Source organism: Durio zibethinus, chromosome 26 (assembly GCF_047325235.1).
Source record: "Durio zibethinus cultivar Kanyao isolate XHJ-2024 chromosome 26, ASM4732523v1, whole genome shotgun sequence".
Lineage (NCBI taxonomy): Eukaryota > Viridiplantae > Streptophyta > Magnoliopsida > Malvales > Malvaceae > Durio > Durio zibethinus.
This window is the reverse complement of record NC_143187.1, coordinates 17,731,426-17,752,002: the sequence shown is the minus strand read 5'-3', so window position 1 is coordinate 17,752,002 and position 20,577 is coordinate 17,731,426. Positions and strand designations below refer to the sequence as shown.

Below are 20,577 nucleotides of genomic sequence, written 5' to 3'. Positions count from 1 at the left end.
AATTCTTCATTTCATAATCAGATCAATATAAAAAAAAATTATCATTGATAGAAATTTTTTACAATGATTTGTCTTCAAGGTCATAACAAAAATTTGACCTCATACTTGAACAAAAATTTACAAAAGTTAACAAAAAAAAGAAGCCCTAAACATCAGTAGTAGTGGCAGTAGTATTAGCATCCCCAGTAGCAGCACTAGCGATAAGGCTTTTTCCTCCTCAGCTTAGTGCATATAGCAGCCTTGAGCTTACCGTCCAATACAACATCTTTATCTTCTCCCTCTCTCTTTTTCTTTTTTTCGTCTGACTGATTTAGAGGAAGCCTTGATTTGATATTATTCAGGTTAATATCAGAAAGATCAAGGTTGAGGTCGATAAATTTGAATTGCATCTCATCCTTTGTCAACTTAAAGACACCAAAAATATTCTTTTTGGAGAACTTCACCAAGAGGTTAAAGAATTCACCAGAGGCTTAAATCCTTTTAGTGACTTTCTTTTTCGATTTTTCTTTCTCCTTATCTCTAGGTTCAAGCTTGGACCTCAGCTAACTATCTCAACTTGAGTATCACTAAGTTTCAACTCAACCTATTCCCTCATAGATTTTACTGAGGCCTTTTTGATGTAGACATTTTCCAGCTTGGCTATTAGCTCATCAGTTTTTTTTTTTTACTCAATTTTTTTATGAGACTTTTTGAAGCTAGACCTTAAGCTACTTAAAGGGTCTGAGATTTTTTAGTATTCCTCGTTCATGATAGTCATATCCCTCTTGGCTTTAGGTGGGCCATAACTAGATGAGGTGTTGAAAGGCTTGGCCAATGTTGTCCACTAGTACAAAAATGAGTTTTTGATAGAATGTATAGGACAATCTTGAACTTAGCAAAAAAAATAGAATAATGAAAGGGTTGTGCTAAAGTTAAGCAATACTCACCGTTGGGAGAAACCACGACCTTACAGAACCTTCTAGCCACATCAGAGCTCTTAATAGGATTGTCAACTAGAATGTACTCTAGACTCATATAGACCTTCTTCCAACTAGACCTTTACACCTTAGACTCTAGATTCTCTAGGGTGAATGAAAAGGCCTTAATCCTTAGCTTCTTCGTAAAAAGGGGAACTATCGATGAAAACTATCGGTGTACAATGGTCTTATGTTTCTTAGTGGTAAAAGAGTGTTGAGTGGCTTACCCATTGTGAGGTTGGTGACTTTATTCCCCTCGAAAGAGGGGCAATTGAGCTAAATTTTCTTAGTTAAAAGCTTTTTAGGCTTGGACTCATGTTGAAAGAGGGAGAAGTTAAAGTCTTTGTTGAAAGACATCTCTATAAAACTGAGCTAAAAGTTTGATAAAAAATTAGACAAAATAAAGATCCTATAAGGTTACCTTACACCTACCTCAGTACTTTATCTAATTTATTATTTCGGGGAAGGTCAGCTCATAAGCATCTATGACAAGCTCCCCTTACGAATGTAGTCCATCATTTTGTCTCGATTTGATAAGTCTATGATGAAAAGAGCAACAGACAAGACTACAAAATTGCCAAGCTTATTTATTATCTCTTAAGCCTTGATATCGACCTCGACCTCAACTTTGATCTTATCATCTTTATTTTTATTTTTGTTTTTAGAGATAAAGGAAAAGTAGTTTCTAGTTTTTGATAGAGCTCAGCCAATCAGCAAACAACTTCTTATTAGATCGAGTACCACCTCTTATCACTAGGATGCTTTTTAATAGAAATTTTTTTTGAATAAAGAGATATCAAGAAGAATACCTAAATGTTGATAAAAAATAATAAAACTTACTATGTACTTTATAAAGTTAAGAGTGAGCTGAGTGATAACTAAATTATAAGAACTAAAAATTAAAACAAATAAATAATAAAGTGGAAATCTTAGACCAACCATAAATGAATCCCAACATACCCAGAGCCAATAAGGCTCTAGCTTATCAGTGACCCGTTTTGAGAAGTTTGGTATTAATATGCTATACCTCTATTTGAGAAAACAAAAATTCATTACCAGAGCATAAACGTGATGAGCTGAACATTTATTGGGGTAGTACTTGGGATTGGCCATGCCTTTTAGTTCTATCATCACATCCTTAGAGATCATATCAAGGTCATAAAAAATATATACAATAACCTCAACCAATTTGTCCTATTCCTAAGAACTCTTTTTTTTGTCACCATTTTCCCTAGCAAGGGCACCTTCTCCTGCTGTTCCTCTTCGAAACATTTTTCATCTTCAAAGTCTTCACTACCAGAAGACTCAAAGTCCTGAGTAAGAATAGGATTCTGATATGGAGCAATCACTAAAAACATCATGACTTTAAAGGAAGATAAGAGAATAAGAGACCATTCAAAAGAAAAGGTGATGTTAACAAAAGTTGACCAAAAAGGAATAGAAGAGACAACATGAGCATTTTATGGGTGAGAGAGCAGAAGAAAAAGAAAGTTCATGATACTAGACCCCAAAAAAGGGAATAACCAAAGATGAGAAAAGGTCGACCATAAAAGACGGACTGATATGAGAGACAAGGAAATGATATGGATTTTTCAAATCAAAATCGATCTAAGCACATAGTTTTTCCATACTCAAGACCTGTTCTTTTTTTACTTGAGCACTCTAATCATTTTATTGTTGCCTTTTCTTATACATGAGGTTAAACCAGTTGGCCATCTTATGATAGCATCGGCCTCCAATAACTAGTGGGACTAGGTCATCATTGTCTTACTCGAGCTGACTCCCTTAATCTCTATCCTAAAACTCTCGACCTTTCTAAAAGTAAAACTAAAAGACATGATGAAAAGAGAATTGTCATAACGTATAGATCCATAGACCTATCCCTAGACATGGAATAGAAGAGTCGCCACCAATTTTTTTTTATTTAGGTGTGATTAGTCACTTGATTGAATCTGTCCTATTTAAAGAGGAGTCCCAAGATTGACTTAGGTATCTTTAAATAGTAAATTTTGATTAACGAAACTAGAGTTTAGGTTCAAAAGTGTAGTTACATATGTGAAAGGTTATAGCACTCCCACAGTTCCCATCCAAAGGATAGTACCAGTTTAATTTCAGATTATCTAAGCCTTAAAATGTTTAAGCTTTTACCAAAATATTATATATTGAAAATTAATCTTAAAATTATCCCAACAGTTTAGTAGCAATTTAAGATAATTTTCTCACCTCAGGAGTATTCATAGAGACTATGTTTTTACCCTGAAAAGGTTCTGTCATCGGATTTATTATAGTATTTTATTCAAGAAAATTAATAAAGTCTCCTAATAGTTTGATAGGATTTACTTTGAGGCAAATCTCTCAATAGTTTGATGAGATTTTATTTGAAAGATATTCATAAAATTTTATTTTTGTGAGAAAATTCATTAAATCTCTCAATAGTTTGGTGAGACTTAATTTAGGAAACAATCTTCCAATCATTTGGAGGATAAAAATTATTTTTTATCTTTTTGAAATTTATTTATGGAATTTCCCAATAATTTGGTGGATTCCATAAAATTTAAATTTATGAAAATTCCCCAATAGCTTGGTGGAATTCATGAATTTATTTTAAAAAATTTTTTATTTTTTTTTTTTGTAAATAAGTACAAAGAAAAAAATTATAATAATATGTAATATATTTTTTCAATTTAAAATAAAAAATAGCAAGAGTAAATAAAAATAAGAAAAATAAAATCAAAACAGAAAATGGAATGGAAAGGGGAAAAAGAATACCTAGGATTGGGTCGGATTGTGCATGATAAAACACACAAATCTAGGTCCCTCAAATTTCAGGCTTTTTATTCAGAAGTGTTTGAGTATGCATCTCTTTCTAAAATGGTTATTCTTCTATCTTCTCTCTAATTGATTTCAAAAAATAGATGAATAAATCCCAAAAGTCGATAGAAAATTTCCAAAAACCAAACAATTTGTTTAGAAAACCAAACCCAGAAATCCCTAGAAAGCAAAACCCTATAGAAATTCAAACCCAAAAACACCAAATCCCAATTCTAGAAAATCTAAACAAACCAAACCTCAAACCTAAAACCTCTTGGTCGCTAAATAAATTTTTCTATTTTCTCTCAAGTGTTTCTACATAATCTTTTTTTCTGAATGCCTCATTTCCTTTTATCACAGATTTATATAGGAATTCATGCTCAATCAATTGCCCTTAAATCTATGATTTTATTTTATTTCTGTTTTAATGAGAATTGATTCCGAAATCAAATCTCAAAAATCTTTCCCTATCATTTTAATGTGAATTGATTATGGAATTAAATCCTGACAATCTCTCCATATTATTTTTAATGCCAATTGATTCTGGAATTAAATCCTAAAAATCTCTCAATTAGGATTGAAGCCTAATTCCAAAAAAAATATTCCTAGATAAAATAGAGTATCTATAGCTGCCCTTTTTTATGCATTTTCTATGGAATATGAATTGCATAAAGATAAAAGACATCCATTTTGTTTGGGTTTTAAAGCCGAGATTTAAAAAGTGATCAAAGTATGCCAAAATAATCGAGACTAAACTATAAAATAAGAAATGATTTGGACTGAGCTGAGAAATGAGTGACTGGGATTGAACTGCAGGTTAAAAAAATAAAGTTCACAATTTCAACTTTAAATCCAAAAATTCGTAATTTGGACATTCAAAAATTTATGAGGTTCCACTATAAAAGTTGAAAGATCCTAATATTCCAAGTTTAATAAAATTGCAAAGATTCAAGATTTGCAAAGGTTTTCAAATTCACAAGAATGAAAGATTCGCAAGATTTCAAGTTTCGAAAAGGTTCTAGATTTGCAAAGATTTCAGGTTTGCAAGGACTTTCAGATTTGCAAAAAAAAATATTCGTAACATTTCAAGTTTTGTAAAGGTTTTAGATTCACAAAGATTCTAGGTTCACCAGGACTTTTAAATTCACAAGATTCCAAGTTTCATAAAGGTAAAAAAAGGGGATCTAGATCGAACCGAGATCGAATAATTGAGACAATATTATGAGTTTGGAAGCGACCAAGACTGAGTCGAGGTCATAGATGAATAACCGAGATGATATTACGAGTTAAAAAAATGATCTGGATCGAGCCAAGATAGGATGACTGAGATGATGTCGTAAGTCTAAAAGCAATCAAGATCGAGTCAAGGTCGTATATGAATGGCCAGGATGATGTCGCTAAATTGAAAATGGCCAGGATCGGGTCGAGGTCATAGATGAATGATCAAAATTATGCAGTGAGTCAAAAAAATGATCTAGACTAAGTTAAGATCGAATGATCGGGATGATACCTTGAGTCTAAAAGCAACCAAGATCGAGTTAAGATCGAAGATGAATGATCGAGATGATGCCGCAAGTCAAAAAAATGATCTGGACTAAGCTAAGATCGAATGATCGAGACAATGTCATAAGTCTAAAAATGATCAGGATCGAATTGAGGTCAAAGATGAATGACCAAGATGATGTCACAAGTTAGGAAAATAAAGCTAACAAGATCGAGTCAAGGTCAAAAATGACTGATCGGGATGAAATCGCAAGTCAAAAAATAAAGTGACTAGGTTTGAGTCAAGGTCGAAGATGATTGATAGTGATGAAACTTTGAGTCAAAAAAATGATTTGCACTGAACTGAGATCAAAAATGAATGATGATGACATTGCAACAAGGCAAATGCATGTCCTATCTAATGTCATGAAATTTCAATTGTGGTGACCAAGTTTTCAAGACTTTACCAGTCTTTCTTAGCTTTTCAATATTAATAATTTCAAAGCAAGTTTTGTTAGCTGATCTATGTCATTTTTCGCATTTGGTCACAATTCACAAGTCGTGTCAACCAATTTATCACTAGGTTCATCACAAGGTCACCTAATTTACCCCATCGTAAATCATTTTCTCATGTTTATTTCATTTATCTTATCTTGGGTTTCTTTCAAAAGAAAGAAAAACTTTTTATCAAAAATGTCATTCATTTATTTACCATCATTCAAATCAGTGACAAACATGTTACATTTCCTTGATTTATTTAGGGAATGCTTATTTGGTGAAGGATAAGAAAAATGAGCTTTTATTATTGAAAGAACAAAAAGTAAGGCCAAGAACAACTCAAGGGTGAACAAGGATAAAATGCTATGATTTATTCAAATAGGACATTAACATCTAAAATAAGGATTGCTCAGATAATTTTAAACTCAAACTCAGAATTCTCATTCAAAAACGTGACTCTATTAATATTATCATCATTCCTGGGACTTTCATACAGAGTTGTGTTTTCAAGTTTTCATCTTTACTTAAATCGCCCTTTCGGATTTTCGATCTAAGCCTTCTTTTTTCCTTCTCTTTTTATTTTTTCTTTTTTGCTATCTCTTTCTTTTGTAATTTTTTTTTTTTTTGCCTTTTTTTGTTTGCTTTTTTTTGCACACCTTTTTTCTCATTTTTTTTCATTTTTCTTTCCCTTTTATTCATCAATGACACTTTGATCAAAGCTTCAAACAATCCAATGGCACACCCACTCCAATTCAATTTATGATTCTTCAAATCAGGTATTTACGTTCGATCAAAACGGACTTTTAAGGGATGTAATGTAGGCTAAGGTAAAATTACCAAAGAAATGAATAAAATAGGCCCAAATTGTATTTGTAGGGTAATCAAACCAAAGATCATTTCTTCATATGGAGCACTTTGATATTTTACCCCATTAATTTCTTCTTTATTTTTTTAATTTTCTTTTTTTTTTCTTTTGTTTTCATCATTTTTCAAGAAAAACTTAAGCACCATAAGCTTTGCCCCTGAAATCACTAAGGATAAGCAAGCTTCTCAAACTTTGCCCGCAGTATAAGGGTGATCCTTGATTATAGTTTCTTAAAAAAAAATTTCAATAGGCTCAAATGGGGTATCAAATAATGATTTTATTTTTCTTTTTAAGAATAGAAGAAAGATGATCATTTCTCATTTCGAACATAAATACTCTCAATGAAGAACATTCACTTACTAAGAGCAGACATGTGAAAAATTACAAAGATCATGTATTGCATCATTTTAAAAAAAATTTTCCAAATTTGTCCTTTTATTTAATAGTCCCAATGAATCAATAATTTTCATCTATTAATCAGATCATCGAATGAGGTTTTCAAAATCGAGTCTTGAATTATTGTCACGACTGTCTAATCATTCATTTTTCAAAATCAAAGAATAGATATAGAAAAAGGTATAAGAAGGTAAAAATAAATAATAGTGTTTCACATGAAAAAAGAATGTCATGAAAATGCATCAAATCTATCATTTTATTAAAATGATGAAAAATAAAATGAAATTCAAGTACATAAAAAAAGATTCATATTCTCAAGATGTCTAAGATGATAAGCAATTCCAATCAACCTCTCAAAAATTATAACCTTGGATGATTGGGCAATGGATTTTCACTAACATTAGACACCGTGATTCTTCTAGCATCAAAATTTATCAGTCCCACTTTGATTAGACTTTGCACCATATGTTTCAAAGTGATACAATTTTTAGTGGAATGGCCCATCACACTAAAATGGTAGTCACAGTGAGCGATAAAGTCATACCATTTAGGATAGGGAGGTTCAGGTTGTTTTGCAAAAATAGAAAGAATCAAATGGTTCATGTAAAGCTCTTGGTACAAATATGTGTAGTTTATAAGAATAGGGTCAAATGTAGACTTTTCCCAATTCTGTGATTCTCACACACCACTTGTTAGGTCATAGAGTTGACTAGTAGAGTATAACAGAAGCATGACTTGTAGAAAAATGATATGTGGGATAGATTGGCTGAGGGTAGTTTTTGGGTTGCTGTCTGTTGAAACTCATAACTTGGGTCTCACTTTCTTTTTTCTTAAGCATCTTTTTAACAACAAAAGACTCTCATTCTTCCAATTTTTCACTCTTGATTGCATTTTCAATGATCTCTCCTAAAATCACCATATTGACAAAATTCTTAAACATGTTCCCTATCATTTTCTTGTACTATGGTGACTTTAGAGTGCTTATAAATAATACTATCATTTTTTTTGTCAGGCGAGGTTGTACCTGGCAACGACATCTCGCTATTTTTGGGCATACTCTTTGAATGATTCAAATATTTTCTTCTCCATACCTTCTAACAAAAGGCAATTAGGAGCCGTGTTTATGGTGGTATTGGTTGATGAAAGATTGAGTCAAATCCTTTCATGACTTAATACGGACATACTATCTTACAGCAGACCTGGTTAAGCTATCTCGGAACACATGCATTAGCAACTTCTTATTGCTGACACATGCTACCATCTTACGACAGTACATTATGATGTGTGTAACAGGGCACTTAGTACTGTCGTATTTCTTAAATTTTGGTACCTTGAATTTAAGAGGAATTACAACATCTGAAACTAGAAAAAGGTTGGTAGCATCCATAGATCCATAGAAATCAATGCCTTCTATAGTCCATAATCTTTTTTTCTATCGTCCTCATAGCTTAATTGATATTAGAGTCTTTCAAGGACGCAGCCATCTGTAACTTCACTTTCTCTTTAGTTTCATCCACTTTGGGAATTTGGATGAGCTCATCTGTTTTTGTAGTGAAGACAAGATTGATATGGCTCTAAACATTCCTTTGATTGTAATTTGGGATCATCATTTATTGTTGCTAAAACTTAGGAATGGTTTCGGCCTGATGCAGGGTGAAACCTTAAGGATATAGTGGCTCAGTATCTTCGTGTGATATCTTTTTCTACTGTTTTCCCTCTGTTTATTTTTTCTAGAGCTTTCAGAATCTTGCTTAATTTCTCTTCAAGTATCACCTCGACCTTTTCTATCGTTTTGAGATGACTTGCATTATCTTGCTCCATTTTCTTAGCTCTAGCTAGAGTATAGTACTGGTGTTGGGCTATCTTTGAACCTTAATTTCTCACAATGTGCAAATTTAAAATGATGTTTGTGGAACCTTTATATTATGCATGAAACTAAATACAGTGATGTATGAATGCATGTATACACAATAAAAAAGATTAGTAAGCATAATATGCAATCTGCATGTATATTTATGAATATGCACATTAAGAAAAAAATAAAAAGAAGACAAAAAAATCAGTTAGTCACCTCAATAAAAAAATAAAAAACAACCACTATAAAGCAAGTAAAATAGAAACATGACCTTAGATTTGGGTTAATTATAAAGGGTGGAAGGACATGCTCTATCTATGGTTAGGCTCTTGAAGTTAATTATATGTGGTTTGGATTACCTCTAAAAGGTTTCCAATTTGTTTCTTACATCATAGTCCATTACAGACTAGTAAGGCACCCCAATCCTCGCCTATCATAGGCTACAAGCGAAAAGGATTCAATTTGAGTGAAAGTATTTTACAGGTCCATACAAAGGCATGAAATCTCACGATGACATAAGTACTTCACTCCTTCCTAAAGGTAGAGCTCAAGTGGAGAGCTTATGTTATGCACATACAAATGAATGACAAATATATACAGGTGAATAACTAAACAAACTAAAAACAATGAAAATAAAAAAATAGGAAAGAAAAAAATAATCTCAAATTCATTAAGTAAGGCTTGGATAACAAGAAATCATTTACTGGCCTAACTCTCAATGTCCCCAATGGAGTCGCCAAACTGTCATAACATATAGATCCATGGACCTATCACTAGACATGGATTAGAGGAGTTACTACCAATCTTTTTTGTTTAGGTGTGATTGGCCACCTGATTGAATCTGTTTTCTTTAAAGAGGACTCCCAAAATTGACTTAAGTATCATGAAATATTAGATTTTGATCTAGAAAATCAAAGTTTAAGTTTAGGAGTGCGGTTACACCTGGAAAAGGCTATAGCACCCCCACGATACCCATTCAAAGAATGGTACCAGTTTGATTCTAGATTATCCAAGCCTTAAAATGTTTATGTTTTTACCAAAATATTAAATATTGAAAATTAGTCTTAAAATTGTCCCAATAGGTTGGTAGCAATTTAAGATAATTCTCTCACCTCAAGAGTATTCATGAAGACTATTATCCCACCTTGAAGAGGCTCCATCGTCAGATTCATTATAGTATTTTATTCAAGAAAATTAGTAAAGTTTACCAATACTTTGGTAGGACTTACTTTGAGACAGATCTCTTAATAGTTTAGTGAGATTTTATTTGAAAAACATTTATAAAATTTTATTTTTGTGAGAAAATTCGTTAAATTTCCTAATAGTTTGGTAAGACTTAATTTAGGAAGCAATTCTCCAATAGTTTGGAGGATTAAAATTATTTTTTTATCATTTTGAACTTTATTTATAGAATTTCTCAATGGTTTGTTGGATTTCATAAAATTTAAATTTATGAAAATTTTCTAATAGTTTGGTGAGATTCATGAATTTATTTGAAAAGATTTTTTTATTTTTTTCATAAATAAGTACAAAGAAAAAAATCATAATAATAAGTAATATATTTTTCAATTTAAAATAAAAAATAGCAATAGTAAATAAAAATAAATAAATAAAATAAATAAAATAAGAAAAATAAAATCAAAATAGAAAATGGAGTGGAAAAGGGAAAAAGAATACCTACAATCAGGTTTGCATATACAAGGTTACACAAATCTGGGTGCCTCAAATTTTAGGCTTTTTATTCAGAAGTGTTTAAGTATGCCTATCTTTCTAAAATGGTTATTCATCTGTCTTCTCTCTAATCGATTTTCAAAAATGGACAAATAAATCCCAAAAGTCAACAAAATTTTCAGAAACCTAACAAATTGTCTAGAAAACTAAACTCAGAAATCCCTAGAACGTAAAACCCTACAGAAATTCAAAACCAAAAACACCAAATCCCAATTCTAGAAAATCTAAACAAACAAAACTTAGAACCTAAAACCTCTTGGTTGTTAAACAAATTTCTCTCTTTTCTCTTAAGAGTTTTTGCATAATCTTTTTTTCTGAATGTTTCCCATTTACTTTCATCACAGATTTATATAAGAATTCATGCTCAATCAATTCCCCTTAAATTTATGATTTTATTTGATTTTTTTTTTAATGAGAATTGATTTTGAAATCAAATCCCAAAAATCTCTCCCTATCATTTTAATGTGAATTGATTATGGAATTAAATCTCGATAATCTCTCCACATCATTTTTAATGCCAATTGATTCTGGAATTTAATCACAAAAATCTCTCAATTACATTTAAAGCCTAATTTTAAAAAAATATTTTCGAACAAAATCAGGTGTCTACAAGAATGTACTGAGAAAAACATAAAGGACAGGTGGAAGGAAGATAATGGTAAGGTTGAAAAGAAAAAAAGCTTTTGAGGTTAAAAATTTTAGATTAGATGGAGAGTAAGAAAGCAGAAAGGTAAAAAATGAAGGCCCCAATAGCCTTTTATATAGTCACATATTAGATTAGATGAATGGCCCAAATTGTGCCATGTGTCTAAGCATAGTGTCATTTCATCTACCTCACTCTGAATTTTTCCACCCAAACTATCTCTCTCCTTATTTTCTTGGACATGAGGTTGAGCCAGTAAGCCATCTTGTGATAACCCCGACCTTCAATGGCTGGTGGGACTAAGTCATAGTCGTGTTGCTGAGTTGGCCCCCTAAGCTTTATCTTGAAACTCTCAACCTTCTTAGAAGTAAAACTAAAAGACATGATGAAGAGAGAAAATAAAAAGAACGAATAAAAGAAAAAGAATAGTAAGGTTGGAAAGAAGAAACGTTTTTGAGGTTGAAAATTTTAGATTAGATAGAGAGAAAGAAAGTAAAAAGGTGGAAAATGATGGCCTTAATAGCCCTTTACACAGTCGAGTCTTGGATCAGATAAATGGCGCAAATTGCGCCATGTGTTAAAGACCGTTGGAAAACATTTTTTCATCTTTCTCACTTTGAATTTTGCCACCTAAACTATCTCTCTCTTTTTTAATGCGACCTCAACCGCTAGGCTCGATCAGATCGAATGACTCCCTAAGTCGAACTAGTTTAGTAAATTGACGATCGATTCATCACCAGAATTCAAAACAAGGACTCAAATTCAAACTTCTAAAAAAAGTCTAAATCCCACATTGACCATATGAGCTCCTATCCTAATCTCGAATCATTTTGGATAAATGACACTTTGACAACTTTGAAATCAACCATGCACTTAATCCAAAGCACACGTGCAAAATTGGACTCACACTAGCTCAGCCCACATAGCATCACCTCGGGCCCTAGTAAAAGGTGAATTGTCTTTTATTGCTGACCTCTGTGTCGATCTTGGCTATAAGAGATTAGATTTCTTATGACCTTTTTTAAGCTAGCTGACCTATGCGAAATGAACTAATTGCACACCCAACAATCTGATATTCAGACTACTTGGTGGAAGATAGAATGTTAGGGGTATTTAGTGGTCTAAAAGATATATATATATATATATGGCATTTACCTACATTAGAGGGCCCTAGTAGACAGCCAAGGGCATTTTGAACATTTGTGCCAACCTAACATATTAAATTGGTCTGACACACTCAGTGCCACATCAATTTGGTCACATCATTATTGTCCCCCATTAGCCCACTACCTCTCATTTATAAATATAAGCATTCAGGCATTATCATCCCAGGTTTCATTTTGCCTTGATCTTTTATCTTTCTCTCATTTCGACCTTTTTCATCCTGACTTCTATCTTATGCATCAGAGTACAAACATAAGGAACACTAGCTACCTTTAAATCTAACAGCTCTCTTCTAGTTTTTTGTCCTTTCAGGAATACCCCACATTGGAGCTCGGTACAAACAAATAGAAAAAAGAATGAATAGAACAAAAGAATTATAACGATGTATTATTCAATTCATAGGCACTATTAATTGATTTTTGAAACAAAGTTGTAGTCCTATTAATTCATAAGATATACTAGACCATTTATATGGCTCTTGATTAATAGGCAATTGATTTAGAGCTTAGAAAGAGGAAGCAACCATTTGGTGCCATCTATATAGTCAAGAAAAAGGAAAGGTTTGGCTTCTGCCTCAATTAGCTGCTTAGTGAATGGCACTCCACAGCTCCACTAACATGACAGAATACAAAATAAATCTATCTGTTGAATTTAGTGGGGATAAAAGTGCATATACAACTCGATCAAAAGAAAAAGCCAATAAGCGCCATTACGATATTTCTAGAGGTTATTCATTTTCAAGTAGGAGATCAAATCTAGTAACTTTGAGTATAGTGAATCATTTGCTAGTATTCAAGAACATTATTATCCTAGAACCACCTAATTTTCAACCTCCTTATGGTTATCTATTTTCACATGGTTATTATCCACCACAAATGTATCTTCCATCTCTAATGTATCATCTACCACAAATGTATCCCCCACCACAAATGTATCATTCTCTAATATATCCTCTATCTCAAATGTATAAAGAACAAAAGCCACATTTGACTCTCAAAGGGAAGATAGAGAATTTGATCATCCTCATCATTCTACCACGTGGTAAATTTTGAAGTATATCTCAACAATTGTAGTTGATAGAATTTAAAATCATTATATTTTTAAGTTTGTAATATTGTTAAATATAGATGCTTGGCACTTAACATATTATATTTTGTTAGTATTTGATTTGTTTAGAGTTAATATTAAATATGAACTTGGCTCAAAAAAAGATTTGCTACTAAACCGAATATGAATGCTTTATTATAATCTAAATAAAATTATGAATAATTTTTTTTAAGAAAACAGAAAACATAAAGTGTTGTAAATTATTATAAAAATCATAAAAATAAGAGTTTTAAAATTATAAATATAATTATAATTTTAATATTTTATAATAAATTAAGTAAAATTAAATAAAATTCATGATAATAATGATTACAATGACAATAATGATTTCCATTATATATGAAAAAGCGATTAACATAATATAACAAAAAATGTGACCACTATTGTAATTTAAATCCGTGATTAACAGGCAATTGATATTTAGAGCTTCGGAGGAGGAAGCAACCATTTGGTGCCACCAACATAATCAAGAACCAGGAAAGGTTTGGCTTCTGCCTCAGTTAGCTGCTTGGTGAATGGCGCTCGCCCACCGGGAGCTGCACCTTGTCCCGTGCACTTGAATTCTCCATAGAAAACAGTTCTGTAAAATAAGCCAAAATAACGATTCTTAGCTTATCTTAGTGTACCAAAAATATAAAGGATTTGAAAATTATGAAGATTAATTTAGATTACTTGGCTCGCTCTGGTTTAAAATTAAAAGACCATCCAGCAGGATGGACGACACTGCTCATGTCAGTATAGGCAAACACAACTTTAGGACTGGTCTTCCAGGCCCTGCCCAGATATGTGCCGTTTCCTGTTCCAGTAACACTGCAATGTACAAAGGAATAACCAGTGTTCTCCGATGCACTTTCCCTCGCTTGTGCTGTAATTACTGTAAGTCCCGTATCCCCCTCCACGTATAATTCCGTGCCCTGCATCCAAGTTTTCATCCGAAACTTTCCAGTCAAAATATGGTATCATATTTCATATTAGCAGGTAAAATTTGCATGTGTTGATCTTCCATACCAGATACAAAGATTTTCCGCTTCCAAAAATGAAATCAACAGTGCCTCGAATGTGGCAATCCTTGAAAAAATGGTTGCCCCTGTCATCACACAAAGTATCCTGGAAACCAATGAGCTTGCAGTTATAGAAAGCCGCCTTGTCCCCGGAGATTCTCAGGGAAACCGCTTGTGCTCCCACCATTTTCCCGTCTGGCCTCGGAGCAGTATTCTATATGCCAAGAAATATATATATATATAATAAATTAAGAAAACTTCATCACAAGATAGAAAATAAACTATATATGCAATGAGAGATGTTTAACGTTTACCAGTATAACGATATTTGCAGCCACAAAGTAATCAGACTCAACAATAAGTGTGGCGCTGTCTAAGGTTCCATACTGCCTTGCCGTACCGTCAAATGTCAAATTTGGCATGTTTTTGGGATCACCGTAAAATGTAATGAATGGCTTAGTTCGCTCAATTGTGATTTTCTCGCGATAAGATCCAGCTCCAATAGATATAATCACACGTTTGGTGTTCCCAGATGGAACGCTCGCAATGGCTTTGGTTATGGTGTCGAAATCTCCACTGCCATCTTTTCTCACCTTTATGACATGAGGTTCAGCCTCAGCTTGAACAAGGGCTGGGTCTAGGGTGCCAGCCCTCGCTGAGGCAGGCTTGACGTTGGCGTTAAACCAAGCGTTCACTTGGGATTTATCAGCTGGTATCTGTGGTGAATTCTGCGAGAGAACAACTGGGGCAAGGAGAATAATGGTGCAGATTGCTGCACGAACTTCAATGTTTACGATTCTTTTTCCTGTCATTTTTTAATGTTGTTTAAGTTTGTGGTTGAGTTTCGGGACCTGAAAGCGCACCAATTTATAAGGCAATTGGTCCCGAAGAGAATGTAAATATGACATTTGGAGGGTTCCTCGCTTTGCCATTCTTTTGTGGTTTCTGCTTAAAGGTTGATACCAAATGCAAACCCACCATTTCCGTTAAAGTCATTAATGAGTTTGCTAACTTAATAGAGATTATTTGTTGAATTTCAATAGTATTTTTTTTCATGGTGCGAAATGATATCAAAAGACTTTAGACACAATGGTAAAAAAAAACCTTTAGAAAGTAATTGTGAATTTTTTAGAGTTAAAATTTTATGAGAAAGTATTGTTAATAAAATTATATATTTATACTCTTTAATTACATATCGCCACACAAGATTCTTTAATTTTTAAAATAAAGTTTATCACACTTAATATCTTACATATTTGTATATTTTATGTTAAATATTTATAAAATATAAAAATTATGTCATGATTCGTATTGATACATCTAACATAAAATATATATTTTTTGTTTTTGTTAAATTTACATATAATTTTTATTAAAATTTTAAATTATTTCTATTTCATATTTTTTTTCATATTGCTTTTTTATCATATTATTTGTTTTATTTAAAATTATTAAGTCTAATATTAAGCTTTTCAACTAGAGTTTGAATATACTAAACTATAAAAAAGAGTGGCAAATTTTAGATACAGGAGAAAAGGCTAGCAAGTGTGAAGTAATTTATTTTAAAGGTATAAAAAAATTCAAAAAAAAAATGATGTGAACTAGTTTGACAGTGTAAGAGCCTAGTTTTATAAACAACCTTTTAGAAAAACATTTACTCATTATAATTAATAATTAATTCACAATTTACTCATTTAAATTATTAATTTAGTAAGTCAAAAAAGGATATATAAAAAAATTCAGTCTTATATATGAACACAAAAATTTAAAGTTAAAACATACCGCACAAAGATATTATTTGTTTAACCAGACGTTAACTACCAAGAACAAAGTGTCATAAAGTACAAATCTATGAACTTATTATTAGATATAACTTAAAAATAGTCATTAATTTTTTTTGTCTAGATGTTATTAGTCACTTGACTAAATTTATCTTATTTTAAAAAAAAAGTATCAAGTTTGACTCAGATATTTTTAAAAAGTAGATTTTAGTTTACGAAATCAAATCAGATCTAAAAATATGGTTACGTATGAAAAAGGTTATAGTATCCTTATAACGCTCATCAAAGTATGATATCAATTCTTTCGTGTTATCCATTAAGCCTTAAAAAATTTTACTATATAATTAATTATTAAGAATTGTTCTTAATTAATTACAATACTTTGACAGAAAATTAATAAAATTCTCTCATTTCAAGAGTATATAAAGAAACTATTTTTTCTTTTGCAAAGATTATGTCATCGGATTATTTAATATTTATATTTAAAAAAATTAAATTTCAAGAAAAAATTGATATTTCAAAATTTTCTTAAAAATTCCTTTATTATTTTATTTTAGAAAAAAATAATGTTTTATTTAAGGAAAATTTATTATTTCGACTTTTTCTTAAATATTTTTGAAATATTTTTTATTTTGGGGAAATTAATAATTCTACTTTTCTTCAAATATTTTTTTTGAAATATTTTTTTATTTAAAGAAAATTTATCTTTTTACTTTTTCTTATACATTTTTTGAAATATTTTTTATTTAAGGAAAATTGATACTTCAACTTTTTCTCAAAACATTTTTTGAATTTTTTTATTTAAAAAATTTGATACTTCAACTTTTCCTCAAAATATTTTTTGAAATATTATTTGTTTAAAAAAACTTAATACTTCAACTTTTTCTCAAAAATTTTTGAAAATTATTTTTACCTAAAAATTGCTTTTTCAATTTTTGAAGTTATTTTTTTTTTGTTTTGCAAACCTTGACTTCTTGTTTTTTAGCTCTATCTTTTCATTGATTTTTCTCTTCTTGAAGCTTATAGATCTTTTGCATTAGCTTATCTTTTTTAACCTCAAACTCCCTTTTCGCAAGATTTAATTCTAATGGTTTTTCTTCAAGCTTTTCACCTATTGGTTGTTGAAAGTCTTCAAGAGTGAATACAACTTCTTTTTCTCATCTTGCTTTCCAACCCAAGTACCCATGAGTGGCCTTATCAATGCAAGATCCATGACTCACCATTTAATGACTTTTTCATGCTTTAATAACATCATTCATCTGTTGAAATGCCTTTGGCTCATTATAAGAAAAATTTGACCGACAAAATTTATGTCAAACTACTCTGCCCTTAACTTTCTTCTCAGTATGAATGATGTATAACTTATTGCTCCTCATATGCCCAAATATGGAACTGTAATATCCTCTCTACACTATTATAACATCAGCTCTCGATTCATCCATGGGACTAACCACTTTACATCGATGCTCATAAGCCTTTCGAAGAAAGTCATCAGTTTTTTCTTAGACTTCTATTATGGCCACTTACTTTCACAAAATTCTTTAATTGTAGCTCGATTACGAAAGTAAAGCTTCAAGAATGCACTTTTCTTACACACAAAATGACTTTTCATCCATAAATACAATAATAGTGCACAGCCTATGAAACGCCCTCCATTCTGGTGACAATAACTCAACAATCTAACAGTCTTTACCAATATTATCGGTGAAGGTTTGCAGCCATTTACCACACCTTTAAAGACGTTAATCACTGCTATCTCAATGTAACCTAAAATCTTTGGAAAAATCACCATTTCATATATGGCTAAGGAAAACACATCTAACCCTTGCTCATTATTGGACCGTTGCATAAGAAAATCATAAAAGAACTTTCAAGGCAAGTAGATCTGCCTTTACTTTCTCTTTGTTCTTGAATCTACAATCTATTTGTTTAAATCTAGGAGACTTACCAAATTCTTACATAATTTAACTTGTGTTTCTTGACATATATTTTGTTTAGAGCTTTGAAGTGCAGACCTAACAAAGTCAAACATTCTTAAATGGTTGGTATCATATTAACTTCATTAAAAATTAAACACTTGTATAAAAGATCCCAAAATTGAACTGCAACTCTGATTAATTGATTCTCAACATTCACCATAAGAAGGTGTGCTATGTGTCCATGTCTCTAGCAAAAATCTTTTTATCTTAATAGGCTCATCTTCTTTCACACATCAACTAAGTCTTCTAGATTATTTTGTTTAAGGAAAAGAGATATCTCTTTAGACAAGGTAGAAGCATGATCAACTGGTAGACAATCCCTTTCCTTTTACTGGATCTTTTTTTACTAAACCTTTACTTTATTTGGTGACTAGTAGGGAGCTAAAACAGATGAAGAGCAAACTACTCATTTTGTGGACTTCATGAAAAACTCTTTGTTGAAGACTATCTTTTCAGGCAAATATTCCTTATACAACTTAATGATATGAGTAAGAATCATTCAAAATTTAGCAAACAAAACATAAGATTAGTTAGTACACTGAATAAGAAAAAAATACAGAGGCTAACTAAAAGAATAGTCACCTTGAGCAAGTTTATGTTCAAGTCGACAAAATGATATATTTTATTTTTCAAAATTTTCATAAACATATTTGATTTCAAATGGACCCCTCTGTGTCAAAAAGCATTTGATAAACTTAAAAAATTCCTATCCTCTCCACCTATCCTTTTGAAATCGAGTTTCAAAGAGACTTTGTACTTATATCTAATTGCCACAGATCAGGCTATCAGTTTGATCTTGGTCTACAAAAAAAGAAAAAGATAAAGACTATTCTACTTTGTAAGTAGGGTATTGATAGGGGCAGAGATGAATTACATCAAGATAGAAAAATTAGCCTATGTGATTGTCATATAGGCTAGAAAACTCAACCTGTATTTTTAAACTCATACAATTCACGTATTGACTAACCAACCATTGAGGCAGGTCTTGTAGATGCAAAAACTATTAGGAACATTGATTAAGTAGGCTATAGAACTTAGTGAATTCGACCTACATATACTTCCCAAGTCTACCCTGAAGTCCTAAGTGTTGGCAAAATTCATTGTGGAGCTCACGTTGGCCCATCCTGATAACCAACCTAAGAAGAATGAGAAAGCTATAGGAAAAAAAGGTGAAAACTTTTTGTTAATGGATTGGCCATAAGCCACAACGACAGTGCTGGCTTTATTTTGATCAACCCAAAAAGCTTGTAGTATCAATACACCTCGAAGTTTAGACTTAAGACATCCAATAATAAAATGGAATATGAAGCACTGATAACTAATTTAAGACTAGCAGTTGAGCTAAATGTCCAACATATAACCGTGTATAGTGATTTTCAATTAGTGATTGATCGGATAAATGGTGAGTTTGGAGCTCAAAAAAAAGAATCTGGAAATATTTGGATAAAGCACTTACCTTCGTCACTAGTTTTCAAAAAGCCCAAGTGAAAAAAATACTAAGGATAAAAATTCATTAGTAGACTCTCTCTCCAAATTGGTATTAGGAATAATGACAGAGAGTTCAGGCTAAGTTATAGTGGAAGAATTGATATAAAAAAGCGTAAATGAGCAACTTGTAAAATAGATTAAACAAAAAAAAAACTTAGATGACCCCGATCAGGACATACCTAACCAAGGAAGAGTTGCCTAATGATAGGGCCCAAGCTAAAGTATTAATAAAGAAGGCTCCTTAGTACATGATAATCAATACAAAATTGCATAAAAGATCTTTTAGCCTGTCTTATCTGAGATGTATGGATGATAAAGAATGAATTATGTGCTGAGGGAAATCCATGAAGAAATATATGGAAACCACCTCAGACCTAAGTAGCTAGACTACAAAGTACTTAAATAGGGCTACTACTAGCCCATCATTAGAAGGGATGCAACCAATTTGGTGAAAAGATGTGACTAATGCCAGAGGTTTATTCATATTCAACATCTTTCATTGACTAAGCTCATTCCCATTATCAACCCCTGGCCCTTCACACAGTGGAAAATGGATGTCTACGGACTATTATCCTCGATCACAAGTAAGATAAGATTTATTTTGATAGTGGTAGACTACTTCACGAAATAACTTAAAGTCGAGGCCTTAGCCACTACAACGGAAGGCCAAGTCAAAAATTTTGTGTAAAAGAATATAGTCTACGGGTTTGGCTTACCTCAATCCATAGTCACAGATAATGGCAAACAATGCAAAAAATCTAAGGTTTAAAGAATGGTGTTCAAACCTCTAAATTGACTTAAGGTTTACATCATTCACCCA

General features: G+C 31.7%; 1 protein-coding gene across 1 annotated transcript; it reads right to left on the bottom strand.

Annotated features, from left to right (window-relative positions):
• Positions 1-13,849: 13,849 nt before the first annotated feature.
• Positions 13,850-15,543, bottom strand: LOC111274316 (putative pectinesterase 63). Its single transcript, XM_022858893.2, has 4 exons — positions 14,824-15,543; positions 14,517-14,723; positions 14,181-14,422; positions 13,850-14,088 (listed from the first exon to the last, which is right to left on the bottom strand). Exons 1-4 carry the CDS (start codon positions 15,319-15,321, stop codon positions 13,929-13,931), a joined length of 1,107 nt encoding a protein of 368 aa, XP_022714628.2. The 5' UTR covers positions 15,322-15,543; the 3' UTR covers positions 13,850-13,928.
• Positions 15,544-20,577: the final 5,034 nt, after the last annotated feature.